At 47.3% G+C, this 26,288-nt stretch overlaps 1 protein-coding gene across 2 annotated transcripts in view; it reads right to left on the bottom strand.

Annotated features, from left to right (window-relative positions):
* The window catches only part of PDZK1 (PDZ domain containing 1), a 55,299-nt gene that overhangs the window by 17,752 nt on the left and 11,259 nt on the right, over window positions 1-26,288 (bottom strand). The window contains exons 1-2 of one of the 2 annotated variants that reach the window (XM_083171622.1): window positions 8,563-9,184; window positions 7,028-7,239 (exon numbers count right to left, since the gene is read on the bottom strand). In XM_083171622.1, coding sequence (XP_083027748.1) covers window positions 7,028-7,237 — 210 coding nt within the window. In that variant the 5' untranslated portion in view covers window positions 7,238-7,239; window positions 8,563-9,184. Of the gene's footprint in view, window positions 1-7,027; window positions 7,240-8,562; window positions 9,185-26,288 lie in introns of those variants that run through there. The other variant, XM_083171621.1, reaches the window with a different exon arrangement.

Raw genomic sequence — 26,288 nt, 5'->3', positions numbered from 1 at the left:
TCTGCATGTAATGCTGCTATACACACGTGTATGGGCGCTCAGGGACTCGCCAGTCATACTGCCCATGTGCATGTAATGCTGCTATACACACATGTATGGGCGCTCAGGGACTCACCAGTCATACTGCCCATGTGTATGTAATGCTGCTATACACCCGTGTATGGACGCTCAGGGACTCACCAGTCATACTGCCCATGTGCATGTAATGCTGCTATACACATGTGTATGGGCGCTCAGGGACCCGCCAGTCATACTGCCCATGTGCATGTAATGCTGCTATACACATGTGTATGGGCGCTCAGGGACTCACCAGTCATACTGCCCATGTACATGTAATGCTGCTATACACACGTGTAGGGGCGCTCAGGGACTCGCCAGTCATACTGCACATGTGCATGTAATGCTGTTATACACACATGTATGGGCGCTCAGGGACTCACCAGTCATACTGCCCATGTGCATGTAATGCTGCTATACACACGTGTAGGGGCGCTCAGGGACTCGCCAGTCATACTGCCCATGTGCATGTAATGCTGCTATACGCACGTGTAGGGGCGCTCAGGGACTCGCCAGTCATACTGCCCATGTGCATGTAATGCTGCTATACGCACGTGTATGGGCGCTCAGGGACTCGGCAGTCATACTGCCCATGTGCATGTAATGCTGTTATACACACGTGTAGGGGCGCTCAGGGACTCGCCAGTCATACTGCCCATGTGCATGTAATGCTGCTATACGCACGTGTAGGGGCGCTCAGGGACTCGCCAGTCATACTGCCCATGTGCATGTAATGCTGCTATACGCACGTGTATGGGCGCTCAGGGACTCGGCAGTCATACTGCCCATGTGCATGTAATGCTGTTATACACACGTGTATGGGCGCTCAGGGACTCGCCAGTCATACTGCCCATGTACATGTAATGCTGCTATACACACGTGTATGGGCACTCAGGGACTCGCCAGTCATACTGCCCATGTGCATGTAATGCTGCAATACACACGTGTATGGGCGCTCAGGGACTCGCCAGTCATACTGCACATCTGCATGTAATGCTGCTATACACACGTTTATGGGCGCTCAGGGACTCGCCAGTCATACTGCCCATGTGCATGTAATGCTGCTATACACACATGTATGGGCGCTCAGGGACTCACCAGTCATACTGCCCATGTGTATGTAATGCTGCTATACACCCGTGTATGGACGCTCAGGGACTCACCAGTCATACTGCCCATGTGCATGTAATGCTGCTATACACATGTGTATGGGCGCTCAGGGACCCGCCAGTCATACTGCCCATGTGCATGTAATGCTGCTATACACATGTGTATGGGCGCTCAGGGACTCGCCAGTCATACTGCCCATGTGCATGTAATGCTGCTATACACACGTGTAGGGGCGCTCAGGGACTCGCCAGTCATACTGCCCATGTGCATGTAATGCTGCTATACGCACGTGTATGGGCACTCAGGGACTCGCCAGTCATACTGTAATGCTGTTATACACACATGTATGGGCGCTCAGGGACTCACCAGTCATACTGCCCATGTGCATGTAATGCTGCTATACACACGTGTAGGGGCGCTCAGGGACTCGCCAGTCATACTGCCCATGTGCATGTAATGCTGCTATACGCACGTGTAGGGGCGCTCAGGGACTCGCCAGTCATACTGCCCATGTGCATGTAATGCTGCTATACTCACGTATAGGGGCGCTCAGGGACTCGCCAGTCATACTGCCCATGTGCATGTAATGCTGCTATACGCACGTGTATGGGCGCTCAGGGACTCGGCAGTCATACTGCCCATGTGCATGTAATGCTGTTATACACACGTGTATGGGCGCTCAGGGACTCGCCAGTCATACTGCCCATGTGCATGTAATGCTGCTATACACACGTGTATGGGCACTCAGGGACTCGCCAGTCATACTGCCCATGTGCATGTAATGCTGCTATACACACGTGTATGGGCGCTCAGGGACTCACCAGTCATACTGCCCATGTGCATGTAATGCTGCTATACACACGTGTATGGGTGCTCAGGGACTCACCAGTCATACTGCACATGTGCATGTAATGCTGGTATACACACGTGTATGGGCGCTCAGGGACTCACCAGTCATACTGCCCATGTGCATGTAATGCTGCTATACACACGTGTATGGGCGCTCAGGGACTCGCCAGTCATACTGCCCATGTGCATGTAATGCTGCTATACACACGCGTATGGGCGCTCAGGGACTCGCCAGTCATACTGCCCATGTGCATGTAACGCTGCTATACACACGTGTATGGGCGCTCAAGGACTCACCAGTCATACTGCCCATGTGCATGTAATGCTGCTATACACACGTGTATGGGCGCTCAGGGACTCACCAGTCATACTGCCCATGTGCATGTAATGCTGCTATACACACACACGTGTATGGGCGCTCAGGGACTCGCCGGTCATCCTGCCCATGTACATGTAATGCTGCTATACACACGTGTATGGGCGCTCAGGGACTCACCAGTCATACTGCCCATGTGCATGTAATGCTGCTAAACACGCGTGTATGGGCGCTCAGGGACTCACCAGTCATACCGCCCATGTGCATGTAATGCTGCTATACACACGTGTATGGGCGCTAAGGGACTCGCCAGTCATACCGCCCATGTGCATGTAATGCTGCTATACACACGTGTATGGGCGCTCAGGGACTCGCCAGTCATACTGCCCATGTGCATGTAATGCTGCTATACAGACGTGTATGGGCGCTCAGGGACTCACCAGTCATACTGCCCATGTGCATGTAATGCTGCTAAACACATGTGTATGGGCGCTCAGGGACTCGCCAGTCATACTGCCCATGTGCATGTAATGCTGCTATACACATGTGTATGGGCGCTCAGGGACTCGCCAGTCATACTGCCCATGTGCATGTAATGCTGCTATACACACGTGTATGGACGCTCAGGGACTCGCCAGTCATACTGCACATGTGCATGTAATGCTGGTATACACACGTGTATGGGCGCTCAGGGACTCGCCAGTCATACTGCCCATGTGCATGTAATGCTGCTATACACACGTGTATGGGCGCTCAGGGACTCGCCAGTCATACTGCCCATGTGCATGTAATGCTGTTATACACACGTGTATGGGCGCTCAGGGACTCGCCAGCCATACTGCCCATGTGCATGTAATGCTGCTATACACACGTGTATGGGCGCTCAGGGACTCGCCAGTCATACTGCCCATGTGCATGTAATGCTGCTATACACACGTGTATGGGCGCTCAGGGACTCACCAGTCATACTGCCCATGTGCATGTAACGCTGTTATACACACGTGTATGGGCGCTCAGGGACTCACCAGTCATACTGCCCATGTGCATGTAACGCTGCTATACACACGTGTATGGGCGCTCGGGGATTCACCAGTCATACTGCCCATGTGCATGTAATGCTGCTATACACACGTGAATGGGCGCTCAGGGACTCACCAGTCATACTGCCCATGTGCATGTAATGCTGTTATACACACGTGTATGGGCGCTCAGGGACTCGCCAGTCATACTGCCCATGTGCATGTAATGCTGTTATACACATGTGTATGGGCGCTCAGGGACTCGCCAGTCATACTGCCCATGTGCATGTAATGCTGCTATACACACGTGTATGGGCGCTCAGGGACTCACCAGTCATACTGCCCATGTGCATGTAATGCTGTTATACACACGTGTATGGGCGCTCAGGGACTCACCAGTCATACTGCCCATGTGCATGTAATGCTGCTATACACACGTGTATGGGCGCTCAGGGACTCGCCAGTCATACTGCCCATGTGCATGTAATGCTGTTATACACACGTGTATGGGCGCTCAGGGACTCGCCAGTCATACTGCCCATGTACATGTAATGCTGCTATACACACGTGTATGGGCGCTCAGGGACTCGCCAGTCATACTGCCCATGTACATGTAATGCTGCTATACACACATGTATTGGTGCTCAGGGACTCGCCAGTCATACTGCCCATGTGCATGTAATGCTGCTATACACACGTGTATGGGCGCTTAGGGACTCGCCAGTCATACTGCCCATGTGCATGTACTGCTGCTGTACACACGTGTATGGGCGCTCAGGGACTCACCAGTCATACTGCCCATGTGCATGTAATGCTGCTATACACACGTGTATGGGCGCTCAGGGACTCACCAGTCATACTGCCCATGTGCATGTAATGCTGCTATACACACGTGTATGGGCGCTCAGGGACTCGCCAGTCATACTGCCCATGTGCATGTAATGCTGCTATACACACGTGTATGGGTGCTCAGGGACTCGCCAGTCATACTGCCCATGTGCATGTAATGCTGTTATACACACGTGTATGGGCGCTAAGGGACTCGCCAGTCATACTGCCCATGTGCATGTAATGCTGTTATACACACGTGTATGGGCACTCAGGGACTCGCCAGTCATACTGCCTATGTGCATGTAACGCTGCTATACACACGTGTATGGGCGCTCAGGGACTCGCCAGTCATAATGCCCATGTGCATGTAATGCTGCTATACACACGTGTATGGCACTCAGGGACTCACCAGTCATACTGCCCATGTGCATGTACTGCTGCTATACACACGTGTATGGGCGCTCAGGGACTCGCCAGTCATACTGCCCATGTGCATGTAATGCTGCTATACACACGTGTATGGCACTCAGGGACTCACCAGTCATACTGCCCATGTACATGTAATGCTGCTATACACACGTGTATGGGTGCTCAGGGACTCGCCAGTCATACTGCCCATGTGCATGTAATGCTGCTATACACACGTGTATGGGTGCTCAGGGACTCGCCAGTCATACTGCCTATGTGCATGTACTGCTGCTATACACACGTGTATGGGCGCTCAGGGACTCCCCAGTCATACTGCCGATGTGCATGTAATGCTGCTATACACACGTGTATGGGTGCTCAGGGACTCACCAGCCATACTGCCCATGTGCATGTAATGCTGCTATACACACGTGTATGGGCGCTCTGGGACTCACCAGTCATACTGCCCATGTGCATGTAATGCTGTTATACACACGTGTATGGTTGCTCAGGGAATCGCCAGTCATACTGCCCATGTGCATGTAATGCTGCTATACACACGTGTATGGGTGCTCAGGGACTAACCAGTCATACTGCCCATGTGCATGTAATGCTGCTATACACACGTGTATGGGCGCTCAGGGACTCCCCAGTCGTACTGCCTATGTGCATGTAATGCTGTTATACACACGTGTATGGGTGCTCAGGGACTCGCCAGTCATACTGCCTATGTGCATGTAATGCTGTTATACACACGTGTATGGGTGCTCAGGGACTCGCCAGTCATACTGCCTATGTGCATGTAATGCTGTTATACACACGTGTATGGGTGCTCAGAGACTCGCCAGTCATACTGCCCATGTGCATGTAATGCTGCTATACACACGTGTATGGGTGCTCAGGGACTGAACAGTCATACTGCCCATGTGCATGTAATGCTGCTATACACACGTGTATGGGTGCTCAGGGACTCAACAGTCATACTGCCCATGTGCATGTAATGCTGCTATACACACGTGTATGCGCGCTCAGGGACTCACCAGTCATACTGCCCATGTGCATGTAATGCTGCTATACACACGTGTATGGGTGCTCAGGGACTCAACAGTCATACTGCCCATGTGCATGTAATGCTGCTATACACACGTGTATGCGCGCTCAGGGACTCGCCAGTCATACTGCCCATGTACATGTAATGCTGCTATACACACATGTGTGGGTGCTCAGGGACTCACCAGTCATACTGCACATGTGCATGTAATGCTGCTATACACACGTGTATGGGTGCTCAGGGACTCACCAGTCATACTGCACATGTGCATGTAATGCTGCTATACACACATGTGTGGGTGCTCAGGGACTCACCAGTCATACTGCACATGTGCATGTAATGCTGCTATACACACGTGTATGCGCGCTCAGGGGCTCCCCAGTCATACTGCCCATGTGCATGTAATGCTGCTATATACACATGTGTGGGTGCTCAAGGACTCACCAGTCATACTGCCCATGTGTATGTAATGCTGTTATACACACGTGTATGGGCGCTCAGGGACTCGCCAGTCATACTGCCCATGTGCATGTAACAAAGTTTATAAAACTGCCATGTGGGATCTAATGCTTGTGGAGGGGACTTTGGTTTTAGGCTGCCCGGCCGGTGCTGTAGCATAATGTACATAAAGGAGTTAGTGCAGTCCTAGTTGATGCTAGGCAGATTTAGCACTGCTCTGATCTGGTTCTCGCATTCTATTTCTCTGTTGTGTGTGTGCGTAGGTACGGCATTGCTATAGAGCACTTAAATGAAGAATGTGAACTAATACCAGGGAAATTCCCTTGTAATAGGCTTTTATTATGAAGAAGTCACTGCACCATGTCTGGAGTCACACAACGTAATAAAAACTAAATGAGCCAACCCCGGTGTGGTGGGAAATATGATTATAGTACCACAACTTATGTGCAGAGTATGTTTTACTGTCACCATAAAATATATGACTTTGTATTGTCTGTTTCGTGACAAATCCATTTTTACAAGAATCATATATGTATTAACGTAGGGACAGAGCAGGGGCACTTTTCTGTGCTAATGCTCATAAAATATTTAGAAAGTGCCTCGTGCCTCAGTGATGCCTCCAGTTCCTGCTGAATTACTATCCTACATTACTGTTAGGGCCATCTTGGTCGAATCTGACAGAAAGACAGTGAATGGCTGAATGCTTGCTGATTCGTGGAGGGTTTGAGCCATCCACCAATCAGAGTGCAGCATTCTCTAGCTGCCTCCAGCCAGACAGTGATTGGCTGTCAGCTTGTTGGTTGGCGGATGACTGAAGCTATCAAGCAAATAGGAGTGCTGACACCAATTCAGTCAGCATATACAGTATAAGCATATAAGACAGAACCTGTGTCTCTACATATAGGTAAAGGGGAAGCCAGGCTGTACCTCAGGATGCTCCTTGTCATCCACAAAAACCCCATTGACCTTCAGTACACGGTCTCCATCTTTTAACCCCGCTTTTTCTGCAGCGCTTCCGCTCTCCACAGTCCGGACAAGGTGGCCGAGTTCATCCTTTTCTACGCGTAGGAAAAACCCGTAGCCCTTGCCGTCTTCTTTCGTTATGGTGCATTCACGAGGCTTGGCGTTGGAGGACATTGCTGTGACAGAGATAACAATAGATAATAATGCAATGGGAGGGGCTTAACAAGTGGGCGTGATGACACCAATGCTGTGGTTCCCTGGAAACCCCCCCCCCCACCCCATCTCTTGGCAAGTGGCACAAATTATGACAACAGAAGCAATGTTACACAATACGATCACTAGAGCAGCCACCACATCTTGCAGTGTAAGGGACAGAGCTCCTGCATATGCCCTGAGGTAGCAGCTTCTTCTACCAAGTTTGCTGTGTGTGTGTGTGTGTGTGTGAGTCCTCAATCAGTGGACTGGACCAGAGAGCAGCTATCAGGAAGAAGAGACAGGAGCCTGACCATGAGGTGGGAGAACGTGAGCTTAGAAAGTGCAGTACTGGTTCTATTTAGTTTATGGATGTATTTATTATGGTATAGTTAACCTTTTCCTGGCCATTTATTTATATTATTTAAATACTCTGTACAGTATACAGTATATACAAAGACCAATGTGTACATTCATTTCTGGGGTTGTTAGTAGGTTCTTTTACTGTTCCTTCAGACTCCAATGTTCCGAATAGTGGGAAATTGTGAACTACATTTGGAACCCCCCTCTAGAAATCCTGTGTATGCCACCGGGTATACATTATTATGCCCACTACTCATAAAGCAATATCTTTTTACGGATAATAAATTCTTATTAGCTGACTCGAAAAATCCTTTGGCAGACAAACTGCTAAGTAGGCATCCTTCAATGATTAATCAGCGCCATTGCCCCCCCCCCCCCCCCTAATGTCAGTAAATAAGGCCCAAAATAATCTACAAAGCTCCAGAGCAGTTACATGACAGTACTGAGTGCAAGTCCTACACTCAGAGCGTAGCCATGGTACACTTCTCTGGTATAGAAGGAATTGGACTATTAGTACTGCGCTACTGTGCTGTGGCCGCACCAGAGTCATACAGATGCAGTAGATGGCATTCTTCAAAGCTCTGTACAGGACACTGCATTGTACACCGTACATTATACATGACCAAGGCTCTCATACATATATCCTGACCAGCAGATACTTTTCTAAGCCACCAGAGATGGTCAGTTATATATCAGAGCTTTAAAAAGGACAATATTGCATAAACAATGACAACCGACTTCCAAATTGGTGCAATTTTCTGAATGCAAACTGCTGCATTCATTCTTTATCTCTTCATGTGCACTTGAAACACAAACACTACGCACCAGGCCCCCAACGTTGCACTACACTGTATGGACGACACACTATAACACACAAACGTGTGAATAAATCAGACACACACTTTGCATGCACCGCAGTAAGCTCTGCGGATGAGCTGCCTTACCTTACAGATGTGGCTGGGAAGGCTGGCTTGCTGTCCTCTCCCCCAGGATCAAGTCTTACCTTGGACTGGCACAGCTAAGCCGGACTTTGGTTGGGCAAAGGTTGAAGTAAAAGATGATCTATTTAACTCTGCTCTAGTGGATAAACAAGGAGATACAGTATAGCTGCTCTGAGGTCTGTTATGCAACACTTCGCTGTATACATGGTATAATACAGTATGTGATGTATACAATCCAGTAACGATGACAGAGCCACAATTAAGCACGCCAGTTACTGTACAGTGTGGTTGTCAGTTGCAGTGAAATAGTCTAATTAAGGCGCCCGATTCAGACCCAATCGTAACGGGCCAAATTCACACTCGCCGGGCCGTTCGCTACAGGAGGGGCGGGCAGGGGGTGGAAGCACGGGAATACACAGCGTTTTGTGGGCGTGCCCATAAAAACACTGGGCGTACCCCTGCAGATGCAAGCGTGCCTATGTCACATGACGCTAACACCCTCCCCGAATTTTGTGATCTGCGGCCATAATAAAAGTCACGTTAAGATGGGATTCGATTGACGAGGGGGAAGGGGGGCATTCAGTGGGGTGGCGGGCATCGTTTACACGATCGCTAGGCATGTGCAGGGGTGCCGAGAGGGGGGGGGGGGCAGGTACAATTTACCCGGGCCAGGGCCTGTCAGGGGGGCCCTGGTCTGGACACACAGTTTTTTTTATTTGGTGGCAAGACCCACTGAGTGTGCCAGAGTCAGCTGTTCAGCGGCGGCATTGGTAGTGCGGATGTGGGCGGACGTGGGCTGGCGTGGGTCAGCAACATCACAGAGGTCCTTCTGAGCGTTGTTCCGCTCTCCGACTCCAGGGCCTGCTGAGAGCTAGCCACGTGGCTTTGGAGTTTACCGTGGCTCGACGACAGGAGGATACTTAGGGTAGGTAGTACCCTCCAACACGACCCATTCCATTAGGTACAAAATTCTCTATTCCTGGACTTCAATGTCAGTGGCAGTTACAGAGGTGGGACTTCAGCACAGTCCATAATTCAAAAAGGGGGGTCACATCAACTGCCAGTGAGTCCAGGACAGTGATGTTTGGAGTGGCAGCATATGCATACCTCCCAACTTTTTGATGGTGGGGGTCGGGACTCCCACGTGGCTTTGCGCTCCCAAAAAGGGGAGTGACCTTTGATAAGGGGGCGTGGCCTTGTGGGATGACACGTCCTCTGGCCGCGCCCCTGTTTTTCGACACTCTGCGGCGCTGAATAGACTCTGTGTGCATGCAGTATTCAATGTGGCCGGCGAGGGGGTTAAACGGCTGAAAACAAGTGACCCTTGCCGTTTAACCCCCGTGCCGGCCGCTCACCATATTCAATGTACAGAGGAATTCCCCCAAACGGCGAGGCTCGCTGCTAATGCAGGGAGCATGCTTCACTTAGCCGCGAGCCTCGCTGTTTTGGCGGCCCTCACACTCTATTTCCACGTCACTGCAAAAACCCAGCGAGGTGGAAACGGCGTGTGCAGGGGGTCCATTGAATACTGACTTACGAACTGTGACAGCGAGCTGTTAGCACTGCTCGCTGTCACAGCTCGCAAAAAGCATTGAATATGCCCCTATGTGTTTGCATGTGCGAATTTTACCCCTGCTTTTGGCATGCAACTACGTGGATTTCATTCGCATTATGCCCAGGACGGCATTCTGTACAGACCATTCAATGGAGAACCTGACTCCGGGATAGTGACTGTTCACAATTGCTGTAGATAAGTATTCTTGATCTTTAAACCTGCCCCTGTCACTGTCACATCATGTTTTTTCTTCTGTAGCAATGTACCACGTTCCTGACATTCTTCTGTTCTACATTGCAATGCTGCACAGCCTTCATAACTCCTCCAGGCCACAAGATAATGCTGGAATAATATCCTGGATATATTACCATGCTCTCTATAGGAGCTGTGTGTAAAAGGAATACGTATTTATCACCGTAACTGGACCAGTATACTATGAAAGAGCGTTATAAAATTAGTTTTGTGGGTGCTTCATCTTTTTTCTTACTTGGAGAGGTGGCATACCATGATGGTTGGCCAACAATGGCCGCTTGCTTTCTAGTGCCACCGCTCTTCCATCCTTATAGAGGGCTTCTTGTCAGGAGGTAACATACTCGTTGCCAGGGAAATCCGCACTTCGGGGTAACACTGTACATGCTTTCATCCTCTGACAGATGCTAAAGGTCTAGTCGGACCTTCTAAAATGTCTACCATCACTGTCTACATAATGAATGTCAACACGGTCAATGCCAACATTATATACCCAGCCAGAGGCGTAGCTAAGGTGGCGCCTGTGAAGCTTGTGCTCCGGGCGCCAAAGTTTTGCAGGGCACCCCCCCCCCCCCTGCTGTGTCCTGTGCGCCGTCGTGTGTATGTGCCGGCCAGGATGAGCTTGCAGTGAGTCATCGCTGCTCACCGCCGCGGCTGCCCGCCCGCAGGTCTCCAACCTCAGCTGACCGACAGATGAAAGGGAACCCCCCCTCCTCCAGGTAACAGCGGGCTGTTGGCTGCACAGTGAAGAGTTCACTCCAGCCATTACACTGCAATGTGTGGGGGGATGGAGGGGGGGGGGGGGTAAATGAGAAGGGGGGGGAGAGAGAGAGAGTGAGGGGGGGGGGGTGCCATGACATGGGCCTGCACCCTACACCACTGCCATCTTTATACCTCCCAGCTGTTCCGATTTTCACAGACAGTCCCATTTTTCTGGGACTGTTCCGCTGTTGCACCCACAAGCTGCAGTGTACCGCAGTGGGGAAGGGTAGGGGAGGCTTTGGTGGCCTGCTTATTAGTAGTAGGTGTTTCATATGCCTCCAAAATCGGGCGGTTGATGTGATATTCGATTCCAGTGAAAGTTCTCAGCAGCGACACTTATCATTACTGGTAAATCTGTTCTACATAATAGCTTATTTATTATTGCACTTAGGGAATGGTGTAAAACTCTCTCTAACTATCCACCTAATTACAGTTAATGATCTGTGGACAGCATCTGAAAGGTCTCAAGAATGCACCGACCAAATAACGGACAGATGGAGCTCTGCAAAAAATGTTTTAGAGTGGAATCGGCGCTCACAAAGTCTTGTATGCAAACGGTCTTCCGCACACCAAAGTTGATGGTTTTTTCTTTCTCGATGATGATATTTCCTCACATGGGGCCTTATTCTAGTTCACTCTTTCTGACAAAATCCTTCTTAGATGGACAAAACCATGTGCACTGCAGGTGGGGCAGATGTAACTTGTGCAGAGAGAATTAGATTTGGGTGGGGGTTTTACTTCAAAGTGAGATCTATATTGCAGTGTAAAAATAAAGCAGTCAGTATTTACCCTGCACAGAAACAAAATAACTCACCCAAATCTAATTCTCTTTGCTCATTTTACATCTGCCCCCCTGCAGTGCACATGGTTTTGTCCATCTAAGAAGGATTTTTGTCAGAAAGAGTGAACTAGAATAAGACCCATGGTGCAGATCGAAGATATATGTCAAATAATGAGAAATAGATATAGTGTAGAAAGTTTTAAACAACAGTCTTAATAAATCAATACGCCAACCAAATGGTCCTCGGTTCCCTTAGGTATACCACAGTTTCCTATCACCCACCACATATGGGGGAAAGAAACATGTCGGTGTACCGAATTCACACGTTTAGTCGAAGTTCCTTGCACATTAAAGTATCCGAGCATCACAGACGGTGTAATGGTTAGCATTACTGCCTCACAGCGCTGAGGTCATGGACCGATTCCCACCATGGCCCTAACTGTGCGGGGTTTGTATAATCTCCCCGTGCTTGAGTGGGTTTCCTCCGGGTACTCCGGCTTCCTCCCACAATCCAAACATATATTGGTAGGGCAATTGGCTCCCAACAGAAATTAACCCTAGAATGTCTGTGTGTGTGTGTACATGTGGTAGGGAATATAGATTGTAAGCTCCACTGGAGCAGGGACTGATGTGAATGTTCCAATATTCCCTGTACAGCGCTGTGGAATATGTGTGCGCTATATAAGAAACTGTTAATAAATAAATAAATAAATAAGGTATCTTTATGGTATTTCCGTCACCCCACGTTTTTTTCCTTGTAGCAATACCGGGATATACTGGGGCAAAAGGAAATAAATGGAGGCCCGAATCAGGAATGGGTATAGTAACAAATATATGTCTAAAACAGTTTTTTCACAATAAAATGACGGTGTGTGACTTTCGCACTGTATTGCACATAGAAATTATGTTATAAACAACCAGTACGATAGCAGAATTTATTGTCCAGGCTACGAACTTCCGCCCAAACAAGGTGTCTATTCCCAGTGCAAAAACAGGAATCACACACATACCTTTCTCCACCAACGCGTTTCGACGAATGTCTCCCTCAGTTGCCCCCTGCCTGCACACTGCCCCCTGCCTGCACACTGCCCCCTGCCTTCATACCACCACCTGCCTGCATACCACCCCCTGCCTTCATACCACCTCCTGCCTGCATACCACCTCCTGCCTGCATACCACCTCCTGCCTTCATACCACCCCCTGCCTGCATACCACCTCCTGCCTTCATACCACCCCCTGCCTTCATACCACCTCCTGCCTGCATACCACCTCCTGCCTTCATACCACCCCCTGCCTTCATACCACCTCCTGCCTGCATACCACCTCCTGCCTACATTCCAGCCTACATTCCACCTCCTGCCTGCACGCCACCCCCTGCCTTCATACCACCCCCTGCATTCATTCTACCTCCTGCCTGCATACCATCTCCTGCCTGCACAAAGGAAATGTTTTCCTATGCAGATACAGTATACAGGTAAATTGGTCGTAATACTGATCCATTATAGGACTTCCTATGCAGAACTACTTATTTATTGATGCTTTTCCATATCTAAATTCACAACCTCGATAATGTATATGGTATTATTTCCTGTTGAATTACAATTATTTTATGAGTGGTTAGTTATAACCCATTATCTATCCGACAGTTACTAATTGGATGATTAGTTAACAATTAACATAATTGCAACTTACTTATGTATTTGAATGTTTGAACTCTCAGGGACAAGAGTTAATAAGTGACCTATTATTAAGTGAAAATAATTGCAATAAATATAAATGTGACAAACGTGCAATAAAGTGAAACAGAGCGATGTGTTATTTCATTATCTAGTGGTGACTTTCTTTCAACGAGACGGAGTAGATGTCCCTTGTATTTTGACCAGCACCAGGCACAAACAGCCAGCAGGCTAATGCTACAGCCAGGGATACTGTTTATACAAGGACCCCAAGCAAAAGCATCAACCTGTGGCTGGTCAGCCCGGTCCGGGACCCTGGAGGAGTGGGGACCCCCATCATAAAGGGGTCCCCCCTCCAGGGAACTCCAAACCCAGGCTAAAGCCCAGGGCTGTCCCCATTGCAAAGAAAGACAAGTGGCTGTGCGCTTGAGAGACTACTTAGTGTAATTAGTAATTGGTAATTATTTTCTCATCAAAACCACAGCGATAAAATGTGGATGCTCAGGCCACAAAAAAGGGAAATACAAAAAAACACTGAACACTGCGCTATGAGGAAAAATCTTTTACTGCTAAACCTTGAATACATACAGTACTAAAACGATGATCACAGTGTGTGATCAGTGAACGGGATACGGTCACTTGGTCTACACAGCATGATGGTTGACAGTCATTAGGTCGACATGGGTCTAGGTCGACATAGGAAAAGGTCAACATGGTTCTAGGTCGAAAGGACATTATTTCGACAGGTCGTTCGTTCGACAGGTTATTAGTTCAACATTGTCTAGGTCTACAGTCAAAAGGTCGACATGAGCGGCAGGTCTGCCCGCACCTCCCCTCTGCCAGCACCCCACCCCGGACCCCCGCAACCCCCCTCCTGCGATTCACGGGCCCCCCGCGCCCCCTCCCGCGATTCATGGCCCCCCTCCCGCGATTCGCGCCCCCCCCGCTCCCCCCTCCCGCGATTCATGGCCCCCCTCCCGCGATTCGCGCCCCCCCCACTCCCCCATGTCGCGATTTTTGGCCCCCCCCCCTCCCGTGATTTGCGCCCCCCCCACGATTCACGGACCCCCCCTCCCATGATTCACGGCACCCCCCTCCCGTGATTCGCGACCCCACCCTCCTGCGATTCACGCCACACCCCCCCAATTCCCCCTCCCTCGATTTGCGGACCCCCGCCCCCTCCCGCAATTCATGGCCCCCGGCTGCCACGCTGCAGGTTCCCCCACTGCCAGAAGTGTCCCCACGGTCCTCTGCACCAGCGCCACAACTTTTATCAATGTCTTGCCCACATACCACTATTATACATCCTCCTGCTCTCATTCACCCCCTTACTCTCTCCCAGTGGGAGGAGACGCTCATACTGCATACTGTTCCCCACCCTCCTCCAGTTCTAGGGATGCCCATCGACCATCAATGATTTCAAATCATCGATGGTTTATGGCCGATGTTGAATACTTTTGCCATCGATGTGGGAGGACCAGATGGCATCGATGGCAAAGGAGAACCGATCAAGTTTCAAATTTTGTTATGGAGCCGGGACACGGAGCACAGCTACAACAATCGATGGTTATCCAAGTAATATTTTACTACTATCGATGGCAGGGTGCAAATTCACCATCAATGCCAACCATCGATGGCGTCTGCAGCAATGCCCATCCCTACTCTGCAACAGGCAAAAACTTTTACTACCCCTCATGCCCACACACATCTATCACTGCCCTGCCTCCTGTTCTCCTGCCCCGTAAATTCCGCCAGTGGGGACTCGCTCACAATGTGTTGCCCACATTCCCCTATCATGCTTTACCACCCAGCCTCCTGCTCTCATACACCCTAACTCCCACCCAGTAAGAGGAGACACTGACTCAGGGCCACCGTCCTGTACTCCTGTGCTGCCACGCTGGACCCTCACCCACTGGCAGAAGCTGCACAGTGTCCCCCATCCTCCTCTTTAGTCCCCCGTATGCCCACACACCCCTATCACTACCCAGCTTCCTGCTCTCCTGAACCGTAACTTCCACCACTGGGGAGTCCCTGACGCTGTGTTGCCCACATTCCCCTATCATGCCTCATAGCCCAGCCTCCTGCTCTCATGCACCCTAACTCCCACCCAGTAGGAGGAGACACTGACTCAGGGCCACCATCCTGTGCTGCCACGCTGGACCCTCACCCACTGGCAGAAGCTGCACAGTGTCCCCCACCCTCCTCTTTAGTCCCCCTTATGCCCACACACCCCTATCACTATCCAGCCTCCTGTTTTCCTGTGTGGTGACCTCCGCCAGTGGGGAGCTGCTGACTCAAAAACACCCTACTATAATACTATCACACTTCTGATCTCTTTGAAAAAGCCGCTGACAGCAAATAGCAGGCGGGGAAACGCGTCAGAACTAAGGAAGCATCAGAATCTTTCCACCTTCAGCACTACGGGATGCAGTTTAAATCCCGGAGGTCGGGATCCCGACGCTGGAATCCCGACCGCCGAAATGCCGACACTTTCTCCCTCCGTGGGTGTCCACGACACCCCTGGAGGGAGAATAAATTAGCTTGCCGAGCGTAGCGAGGCACCGGGCCCGCTGCGTGGCGAGCGCAGCGAGCGCACGTCCCCCCCTTGTCGGGATTTTAGTGGTCGGGATTTTGAACGCCGGGATCCCGACCGCCGGGATTTCATACTGAATCCAGCACTACAAGCGCCAGAAAACACCTAAAGGGGACACGGTACACACCATCCGGATAAAGCTGCAGGAACCTGGTAATTCGGCACCAGCATCTGGGAGACAAGTGTTACAGCCTACGTGTCAATACCACAGGTACTATACAATAGATAATGCAAAAAAAGAGAAGAAAGAAATCAGTTTATTTGGACGCACTCCTCATCCACACAGTTATTAAAAACACTGTTGTGTAATACCTTAATGGTGTATATTTTATTAAATTATTACAAATAACTCTTTAGCCAACAGGCCATCAGCTGTAATATTAAATATGCAATTTTATTAATTATATGTGACCTGATAGTCTAATTCCCTGTGACAGAAATTAATATGGCGAAATTTATTAAAAAAAGAAGATAGTGGGTATAGAGAAAAAGAAAATTAGAAAGATAAAAATTAGTCTCTGTAATCCGTTTATATTTATACTGAACAAAGGCTTTTGATGCCTTATCAAGCTAGATGTGCCAAGTGTACGTGTTCGTGTGTAAGAGCTATGTTGCTCTATTCACACAGGAGTGTAATGTAGGGTACACACCAGGACGACCCGTGTGTAGATAAGAGGTGTGTTTGCCGCAAAGCCTCCCACCCTCCCTTTTATGTCTGATCTTAAGCTCTGATTCAATGCATGCATATAAAGCATGGACCAAAGGTAATCCTACTGCTCATCAATAAAGTGTACTCGTACTAGACACAATATCAATTACTCACACTGTACAGCACCGAAACAGGATCTGTCTTAATATAAGACTGACAGAAAGACCAGTCAAAAGTAACACAGGATATGATTGTACTTGAAATAGACACTTCTTTGCAACAGTTATAGAACACCCTGGCTGTACATAGTTACAAACATAGAAACATTAATGTAGCAAATATCAAGTGTACACACTGGTCACATCAGAAGATAAGCTCACAGAGAGACCCATATTCATCAGAAGAATTGGGATCAGACCTGACTTATGCTGCTTTCCCACTGCAGACCAGTTTAAAGTACTGGTAATCTTAAATGGTATTTAAAACGGTATTAGCATTCCCACTGCAGCAGATTACCGTTTTAAAAACCATTTAAGTACCATTCCCATTGCAGTGAACCGTGTAAAATGTAGAGTGCCTAACCCACCCCCCCAGTGTAAAGAGTGCCTAATCCCTCTCCCCCCCCCCAAGTGTAAAGAGTGCCTAACCCCCCGTACCTGCCCTGTGCCCCCACCTCCTTCCCCTTGTACTTACCTGCACGGGGATGCAGGGCAGTTGGGAGGCAGCGGGGGTCCATGCGGGGTACAGGCAGTCCCAGTTAACTACTGCCTAGTAGTTCTCACTTTGCGCATATGTAATGAGTGCACGTGCATACTAATGAGCCGCTCATTACATATGCGCATATGTAATGAACGGCTCTTTATTATGCACGTGCACTCATTACACATGCACAAAGTGAGAACTACTAGGTCTCATCAGGCACTGGGACTGCCTGGAGGCTAAATAACGGTTAAGAGGCATTCCCACTGCCTCTTATGCTGCTTTCCCACTGCCTACCCGGGTAAAGACCCGTTTTTTTTAAACGGGTCTTTACCCGGGTAATAGCCACAAAGACCCTTTCCCACTGCAGCTTTTAAACGTTAAATTACCGTTTAAAAGCAGTTTTTGTCCCATTCACACTTACCCGTGTAAACCACAAAGCAACACGTTTAAACTCTCTAGTAAACCTTGCCTGTCATTAAAAACATCACATGCACCAATCATGTTCTTAACCTTTATTATTATTTCTAAATACCGTTTAAAACCCTTTCCCATTGCCAAAAAAACGGCTCTTACACGGTAAAAACACTGCTTTTTACCCGGTTAACAAATACCGGTATTTGTTACCCGGGTAAAGCAACCTGGAGCTTTCCCACTGCAGCTCTAGCCGTTTAAAAAGGCTAAAAAACGGCATTTTACCGTGTAAAGCCTGCAGTGGGAAAGGGGCATCAAACGTTATTTTAACGTGTAGGACTCTGCTTTAACCCCTTCCTGACACAGCCAGTTTTTGCCTTCCTGACAGAGCCCTTTTTTTCAAATCTGACATGTATCACTTAAGTGGGGATAATTTTTTTTTGCTTTTACTTATCCCAGTGATTTTGAGATTGTTTTCTCGTGACACATTGTACTTCAAATTAGTGGTAAATTTGGGTCGATACAGTCTGTGTTTTTTTGTGAAAAATACCAAAATGTCGTAAAAAAATGGAAAATTTAGCAATTTGCAAAATGTTAAATTTTCTGCTTGTGAGACAAATAATCATACCACTCAAAATAGTTAATAACTAACATAGACCATATGTCTACTTTATGTTTCCATCATTATTTCAACTTCCTTTTAATTTTTTTGGACACTAGGAGGCTTACAATATGAATAGCAAATTCTCAAATTTTCAAGAAAATTTCAAACACTGATTTTTTTAGGGACCAGTTCAGTTCTGATGTGATTTTGAGGGACTTGTATGTGAGACACCCCCATAAATGATGCCATTTCAAAAACTGCACCCCTCACAGTATTCAAAACAGCATTTTGGAAGTTTGTTAACCCTTTAGGTGTTTCACAGGAATTAAAACAAGTGTAGGTGAAATTTCAAAATTTCATTTTTTTTGCAGATTTGCAATTTTAATACATTTTTCTAAGGAACACAGTAGATTTTACTAGAGAAATGTGACTAAAAATTGATTCCCCCAATTCTTTTGTTTTCATAAATATCCTATATGTGGCCCTAGTGTGCATGTTGACCAAACCACAGGCTTCATAATAGAAGGAGCACCTACTTGATTTTGGAGCCTCCTTTTTATGAGATTATTTTTTAGGCACCATGTAGGTTTCTAGGCACCATAAGATGCTAAAATTTAGGAACCCCCCCACAAGTGACCCCATTTTGCAAACTACACCCCTCAGGGAATTCATCTAAGGGTATAGTGTACATTTCAAACCCCCAGGGGTTTCACCAATTGTGGTACAACTGGGCAGTGAAAATGAAAAATAAAATTTTTTACACAAAAATGCAGTTCTGGCTCAAATTTTTCATTTTCACAAGGAATGAAGGAGACAAAGCACCCCAAAATCTGTGCCCCAATTTCTCCCGAGTACGGCAATGCCTCACATGTGACCAAAGAATACCATTTGGGTGCATGGCAGGACTCAGAAGGGAAGGAGTGATTTTTGGATTTTGCAGCTCAGATTCTGGTGGAATGTTGGTGGGTGCTATGTCGCATTAGCAAGACCCCCCAAGCACCAATACAGTGGAACCCCCCCACAAGTGACCCCATTTTGCAAACTACACCCCTCAGGGAATTCATCTAGGGGTATAGTGTACATTTCAAACCCCCAGGGGTTTCACCAATTTTGATACAACTGGGCAGTGAAAATGAAAAATTACATTTTTTTACACAAAAATGCAGTTCTGGCTCAAAATTTTTTATTTTCAGAAGGTATGAAGGAGAAAAAGCACCCCAAAATCTGTGCCCCAATTTCTCCCGAGTACGGCAATGCCTCACATGTGACCAAAAAATACCATTTGGGTGCATGGCAGGACTCAGAAGGGAAGGAGTGATTTTTGGATTTTGCAGCTCAGATTCTGGTGGAATGTTGGTGGGTGCTATGTCGCATTAGCAAGACCCCCCAAGCACCAATACAGTGGAACCCCCCCACAAGTGACCCCATTTTGCAAACTACACCCCTCAGGGAATTCATCTAGGGGTATAGTGTACATTTCAAACCCCCAGGGGTTTCACCAATTTTGATACAACTGGGCAGTGAAAATGAAAAATTACATTTTTTTACACAAAAATGCAGTTCTGGCTCAAAATTTTTCATTTTCAGAAGGTATGAAGGAGAAAAAGCCCCCCAAAATCTGTGCCCCAATTTCTCCCGAGTACGGCAATGCCTCACATGTGACCAAAAAATACCATTTGGGTGCATGGCAGGACTCAGAAGGAAAGGAGTGATTTTTGGATTTTGCAGCTCAGATTCTGGTGGAATGTTGGTGGGTGCTATGTCGCATTAGCAAGACCCCCCAAGCACCAATACAGTGGAACCCCCCCACAAGTGACCCCATTTTGCAAACTACACCCCTCAGGGAATTCATCTAGGGGTATAGTGTACATTTCAAACCCCCAGGGGTTTCACCAATTTTGATACAACTGGGCAGTGAAAATGAAAAATTACATTTTTTTTACACAAAAATGCAGTTCTGGCTCAAAATTTTTCATTTTCAGAAGGTATGAAGGAGAAAAAGCACCCCAAAATCTGTGCCCCAATTTCTCCCGAGTACGGCAATGCCTCACATGTGACCAAAAAATACCATTTGGGTGCATGGCAGGACTCAGAAGGGAAGGAGTGATTTTTGGATTTTGCAGCTCAGATTCTGGTGGAATGTTGGTGGGTGCTATGTCGCATTAGCAAGACCCCCCAAGCACCAATACAGTGGAACCCCCCCACAAGTGACCCCATTTTGCAAACTACACCCCTCAGGGAATTCATCTAGGGGTATAGTGTACATTTCAAACCCCCAGGGGTTTCACCAATTTTGATACAACTGGGCAGTGAAAATGAAAAATTACATTTTTTTACACAAAAATGCAGTTCTGGCTCAAAATTTTTCATTTTCAGAAGGTATGAAGGAGAAAAAGCCCCCCAAAATCTGTGCCCCAATTTCTCCCGAGTACGGCAATGCCTCACATGTGACCAAAAAATACCATTTGGGTGCATGGCAGGACTCAGAAGGAAAGGAGTGATTTTTGGATTTTGCAGCTCAGATTCTGGTGGAATGTTGGTGGGTGCTATGTCGCATTAGCAAGACCCCCCAAGCACCAATACAGTGGAACCCCCCCACAAGTGACCCCATTTTGCAAACTACACCCCTCAGGGAATTCATCTAGGGGTATAGTGTACATTTCAAACCCCCAGGGGTTTCACCAATTTTGATACAACTGGGCAGTGAAAATGAAAAATTACATTTTTTTACACAAAAATGCAGTTCTGGCTCAAACGTTTTCATTTTCAGAAGGTATGAAGGAGAAAAAGCACCCCAAAATCTGTGCCCCAATTTCTCCCGAGTACGGCAATGCCTCATGTGTGACCAAAAAGTGGCAGGACTCAGAAGGGAAGGAGTGATATTTGGATTTTGCAGCACAGATTCTGGTGGAATGTTGGTGGGTGCTATGTCGCATTAGCAAGACCCCCAAAGCACCAATACAGTGGAACCCCCCACAAGTGACCCCATTTTGCAAACTACACCCCTCAGGGAATTCATCTAGGGGTATAGTGTACATTTCAAACCCCCAGGGGTTTCACCAATTTTGATACAACTGGGCAGTGAAAATGAAAAATTACATTTTTTTACACAAAAATGCAGTTCTGGCTCAAACGTTTTCATTTTCAGAAGGTATGAAGGAGAAAAAGCACCCCAAAATCTGTGCCCCAATTTCTCCCGAGTATGGCAATGCCTCATATGTGACCAAAAAATACCAGTTGGGTGCATGGCAGGACTCAGAAGGGAAGGAGTGATTTTTGGATTTTGCAGCTCAGATTCTGGTGGAATGAATGGTGGGTGCTATGTGGCATTAGCAAGACCCCCGAAGCACGGTGAAATGATGAACCTAATAATCCATAGATGTGTGGTATATTTTAAAACACTCCTTTATACATAGGCCGGGTTTGTCGGGGCAAGTTTCACAGTGGAAAATAGTTTCCTTTCTTATTCCCTTTTTATAGCAAACTTTGCACCTTTTTTGTGTCCTGCCCTTTCTTGCAGTGGAGGGGATTTCGTTAGGAAAATGCTGCCCTGGTACAATACGGGGGCCAGTACTAGAAGTACTGGGGCCCTCTGCCTGCTGGTTCCCAAATATTAGGCCCTTTATGACTTCCTCTTGAAAGTGCATAAATGTCCCCCTCTGGCTGGTAGAACGGAATAGCACGTAAGCGTTATACAGTGCCATCTGGATGATATACACGGCCAGCTTCTTGTACCAGATTTTTGTTTTCCACAGGGCACTGTACGGCTTCAGTACCTGATCTGAAAGATCCACTCCGCCCATGTACCTATTGTAATCTAGGATACAATTAGGTTTTGAGGTGTGGGTACTGGTACCTCGTACAGGGATGGAGGTGGTACTGTCTCCATGAATTATTGTCAGTATAAGGACATCCCTCTTGTCCTTATATTTGACCAACAACATATTTTCGGTGCATATTCCCCTGCTTTCACCCCTTCTCATTACTTGGGCAATGTGCGTTTTTGGGAGGCCTCTTTGGTTCTTACGCACAGTACCGCAAGCTGCTGTACCTCTTGAACCAAGGGCCTTAAACAGGGGGATGCTAGTGTAAAAGTTATCCACATAGAGGTGATAACCTTTATCCAGGAAGGGGTGCACTAAATCCCAGACAATTTTTCCACTAACTCCTACGAGGGAGGGGGGGGCATTCTGGCGGTTCAATTCTTGAATCCTTCCCTTCATATACCCTAAACCTGTGGGTGTACCCTGAGGTGCTTTCACACAGCTTATACATTTTTATGCCATACCTTGCCCTCTTACTGGGAAGGTACTGGCGGAATTTAACCCTTCCTTTAAAATGTATAAGGGACTCGTCAATACAAATACATTTTTCAGGGATGTACATCTCTGCAAATTTGGCACTGAAATGATCAATGACCGGCCTGACTTTGAATAGCCGGTCAAAGGTGGGATCATCTCTGGGTGGGCACAGTGTATTATCGGTGTAATGTAAAAATTTAAGGATTATCTCAAAACGAGCCCGAGTCATGGCCATACGGTAAAATGGGGTGCTGTACAGAACATCTGTACTCCAATATTGCCTAATTTCTGGCTTTTTTACTATGCCCATATGTAACACCAGACCCCAAAACGTCATCATCTCTACTGCATCTACAGGGGTCCACCTAGCAAATGATGACGTGGGGTTTTGAGCAATAAACTGCTGGGCATATAAATTACTTTGGTCCACCATTAAATTTATAAAATCATCAGAGAAAAATAATTTGAAAAAGTCAATTTCTCTGAGACCTGCTGAATCAAATTGGATTCCTGGGATGGCCAAAAACTCAGGAACCTGGGGCTCAAAATTGTCTGGTGGTGGGGTCCATACGGGATCAATCATTTGGGGAAGGGGTCTCAGCTGCTCTACGGGGGCGTCTTTGAGGGGGTCCCTCATCAGCAGAGGAGGAAGAGGAGCTTAAGGCGAATCCTTCAAATTCCCCGCTTGCATCACTGGCTGTGTCAGAGTCAGAGGCAAGCATGGCATATGCCTCCTCCGCTGAATACATTCTTCTGGATGACTGGGATGACATTTGGGATGCCATTTGGGATGCCATTTTTATTTTTGTGTTTCTGTAAGTGTAATGTTTCAACACGTGTATAGTGTAGGGGGGGTACAAACTTTATTTCAACACGGGGGGTATGTAGTGTGTAGTGTGTATGTAGTGCAGAAAAAAAAAATACTTTATACAGGAATTTGATCCCAATAAAAAAAATTAAAATTGAAGGGGTTAAAAAAAAAAAAAAAAGGTCCTGCGCCAAAAATTGAGCACAGATGTTGGTCAGTAACGTCCGTCACTGAACAGCGCTCAAAGGCAACAGGACACCCACAAAAACAACGTGGGTGTAAAAACAAAAAAAAACAATTTAAAAAAAACTGCAGAAAAAAAATGATATCAACCTGTGCCAAAAATGCTGTTCAGTGATTGTACGTCACTGATCAGCGGCCACAGGACACCCACAAAAGCAACGTGGGTGTAAAAACAATTTAAAAAAAATTTCCACAGCACTCTCCAAAAAAAAAAAACAATTTAAAAAAACTGCAGAAAAAAAAATTATATCAACCCTGTGCCAAAAATGCTGTTCAGTGATTGTACGTCACTGATCAGCGCTCAGCGGCCACAGGACACCCACACAAGCAACGTGGGTGTAAAAACAAAACCCCACTGCACTCTCCAAAAAAAAAAACCCTGCAGATCAGTGATGCAGTGATGCACCACTGATTAGCAGTGAGGGGCAGCAGACACACAACCTGACAGGGTATATATATAAAAAAAAAACCCTGGACCCCCAAAAAGTTGCTGATTAATTAATTTAAACTGACCAGCACAAAAGGGGGGGCAGCAGGGGGGGCAGCAGTCAGTTGCACACGCAGCACAACCTTTGGTGCAACTGACAGGTATATATATATAAAAAAAAAAAACCCTGGACCCCCAAAAAGTTGCTGATCAGTTAATTAATCAGCACAATCAGCACAAAAGGGGGGGGCAGCAGGGGGGGCAGCAGTCAGTTGCACAGGCAGCACAACCTTTGCTGCAACTGACAGGTATATATATAAAAAAAAAAACTCTGCACCCCCAAAAAGTTGCTGATCACCTCAGATATAGTGATCAGCACAAAAGGGGGTGCAGCAGACACAAAATATAGCACTCTCTATCACTCTCTATCACTCTCTATCACTCTCTGTCACTATCTGTCACTATCTCTCACGATCTGTGACTCTATGACACTGCAGCAGCAGCACACACAGAAGTCACAAGATCTAGGAAGTATCCAGCTGCTGGCAGCACGCTACCAGCGGTGATCAGCGGTGATCAGGTAAGTTTCAGGCAAGGATCAGGTATGTATCACGACAGATTGGCACGGTGACCGCTCTGCACGCAATTCCAGACCGGAATGGCGTCTGCAGTGCAGTCACCGTTAGTTTAAATCACGCGCCTTGGCTGTGATTGGTCCGTGGGTCCCACGGACCAATCACAGCCTTGGGGGCAGGTGGGGTGAGGTGTCGTCGTCACCGATGACCCCCTCATGCCCCCTGATGCCCGGCGGTGATTGACACCTGTGTTACCGAGCGTCTGATTCGCCGGTAACACAGGAAAACGCTGTGAATGGCTGTTCACACTGAACAGCCAATCACAGCGATCGCCGACGGGGGGGCGGCATCGCAGGCCCCCCTGGGCATGCAGGGACATGTCTGCTGTCAGGGACAGCAGACATCGTCCCTCTGTCCCCGCGTCTATAGACGCGGGGACAGTTTAAAGTCATGACGTATATATACGTCATGTGTCGGGAAGTACATCCCGGCCATGACGTATATATACGTCAAATGTTGGGAAGGGGTTAAAAACGGGTTGAAATACCATTTAACTTTAAACGGTATTTCAACTCTGGCACTTTCCCACTGCAGCCTTAAAACGGTAAATTGCGCTGAAAATCGTCAATTTACCGGTTTTTAGCTGCAGTGGGAAAGGGGCATTACACCCCTGTGTGAATAGAGCAATATAGCTCTTACACACTAATACGTACACTTGGCACATCTAGCTTGATAAGGCATCAAAAGCCTTTGTTCAGTATAAATATAAACGGATTACAGAGACTAATTTTAATCTTTCTAATTTTCTTTTTCTCTATACCCACTATCTTCTTTTTTTAATAAATTTCGCCATATTAATCCCTGTCACAGGGAATTAGACTATCAGGTCACATATAATTAATAAAATTGCATATTTAATATTACAGCTGATGGCCTGTTAGCTAAAGAGTTATTTGTAATAATGTAATAAAATATACACCATTAAGGTATTACACAACAGTGTTTTTAATAACTGTGTGGATGAGGAGTGCGTCCAAATAAACTGATTTCTTTCTTCTCCTTTTTTTGCATTGTGTACTATAATCCAAATCAGTAGACAGCACCCTAAGCCAGTAAGGGGAATATATATGTTGAAATTCCCTCCTGACTGACAATCTTGCCATCCACAACTTGCAAACCTCGAGTATAAGTGTATGGTGCGGGTTTCCTCCTCTCTCGTACTATACAATAGATGTCTGACCAGACATAAAAGGACGGCCTTTATTAACCCCTTCTCTGCCGGAATAAACCCACTAACCCTTTTGCATCAACTAAAAGACCTGCAGTATATTGCTTATACTAATTAAAGCGTCTGTAGACTATAAACTAACACTGCTTGACTAACACTGCATGG

The sequence above is a fragment of the Crinia signifera genome, chromosome 2, assembly GCF_055691185.1.
Source record: "Crinia signifera chromosome 2, ASM5569118v1, whole genome shotgun sequence".
Classification (NCBI taxonomy): Eukaryota; Metazoa; Chordata; class Amphibia; order Anura; family Myobatrachidae; genus Crinia; species Crinia signifera.
Note: the sequence above shows the minus strand (reverse complement) of the source record. Positions and strands in the feature narration are given on the sequence as shown.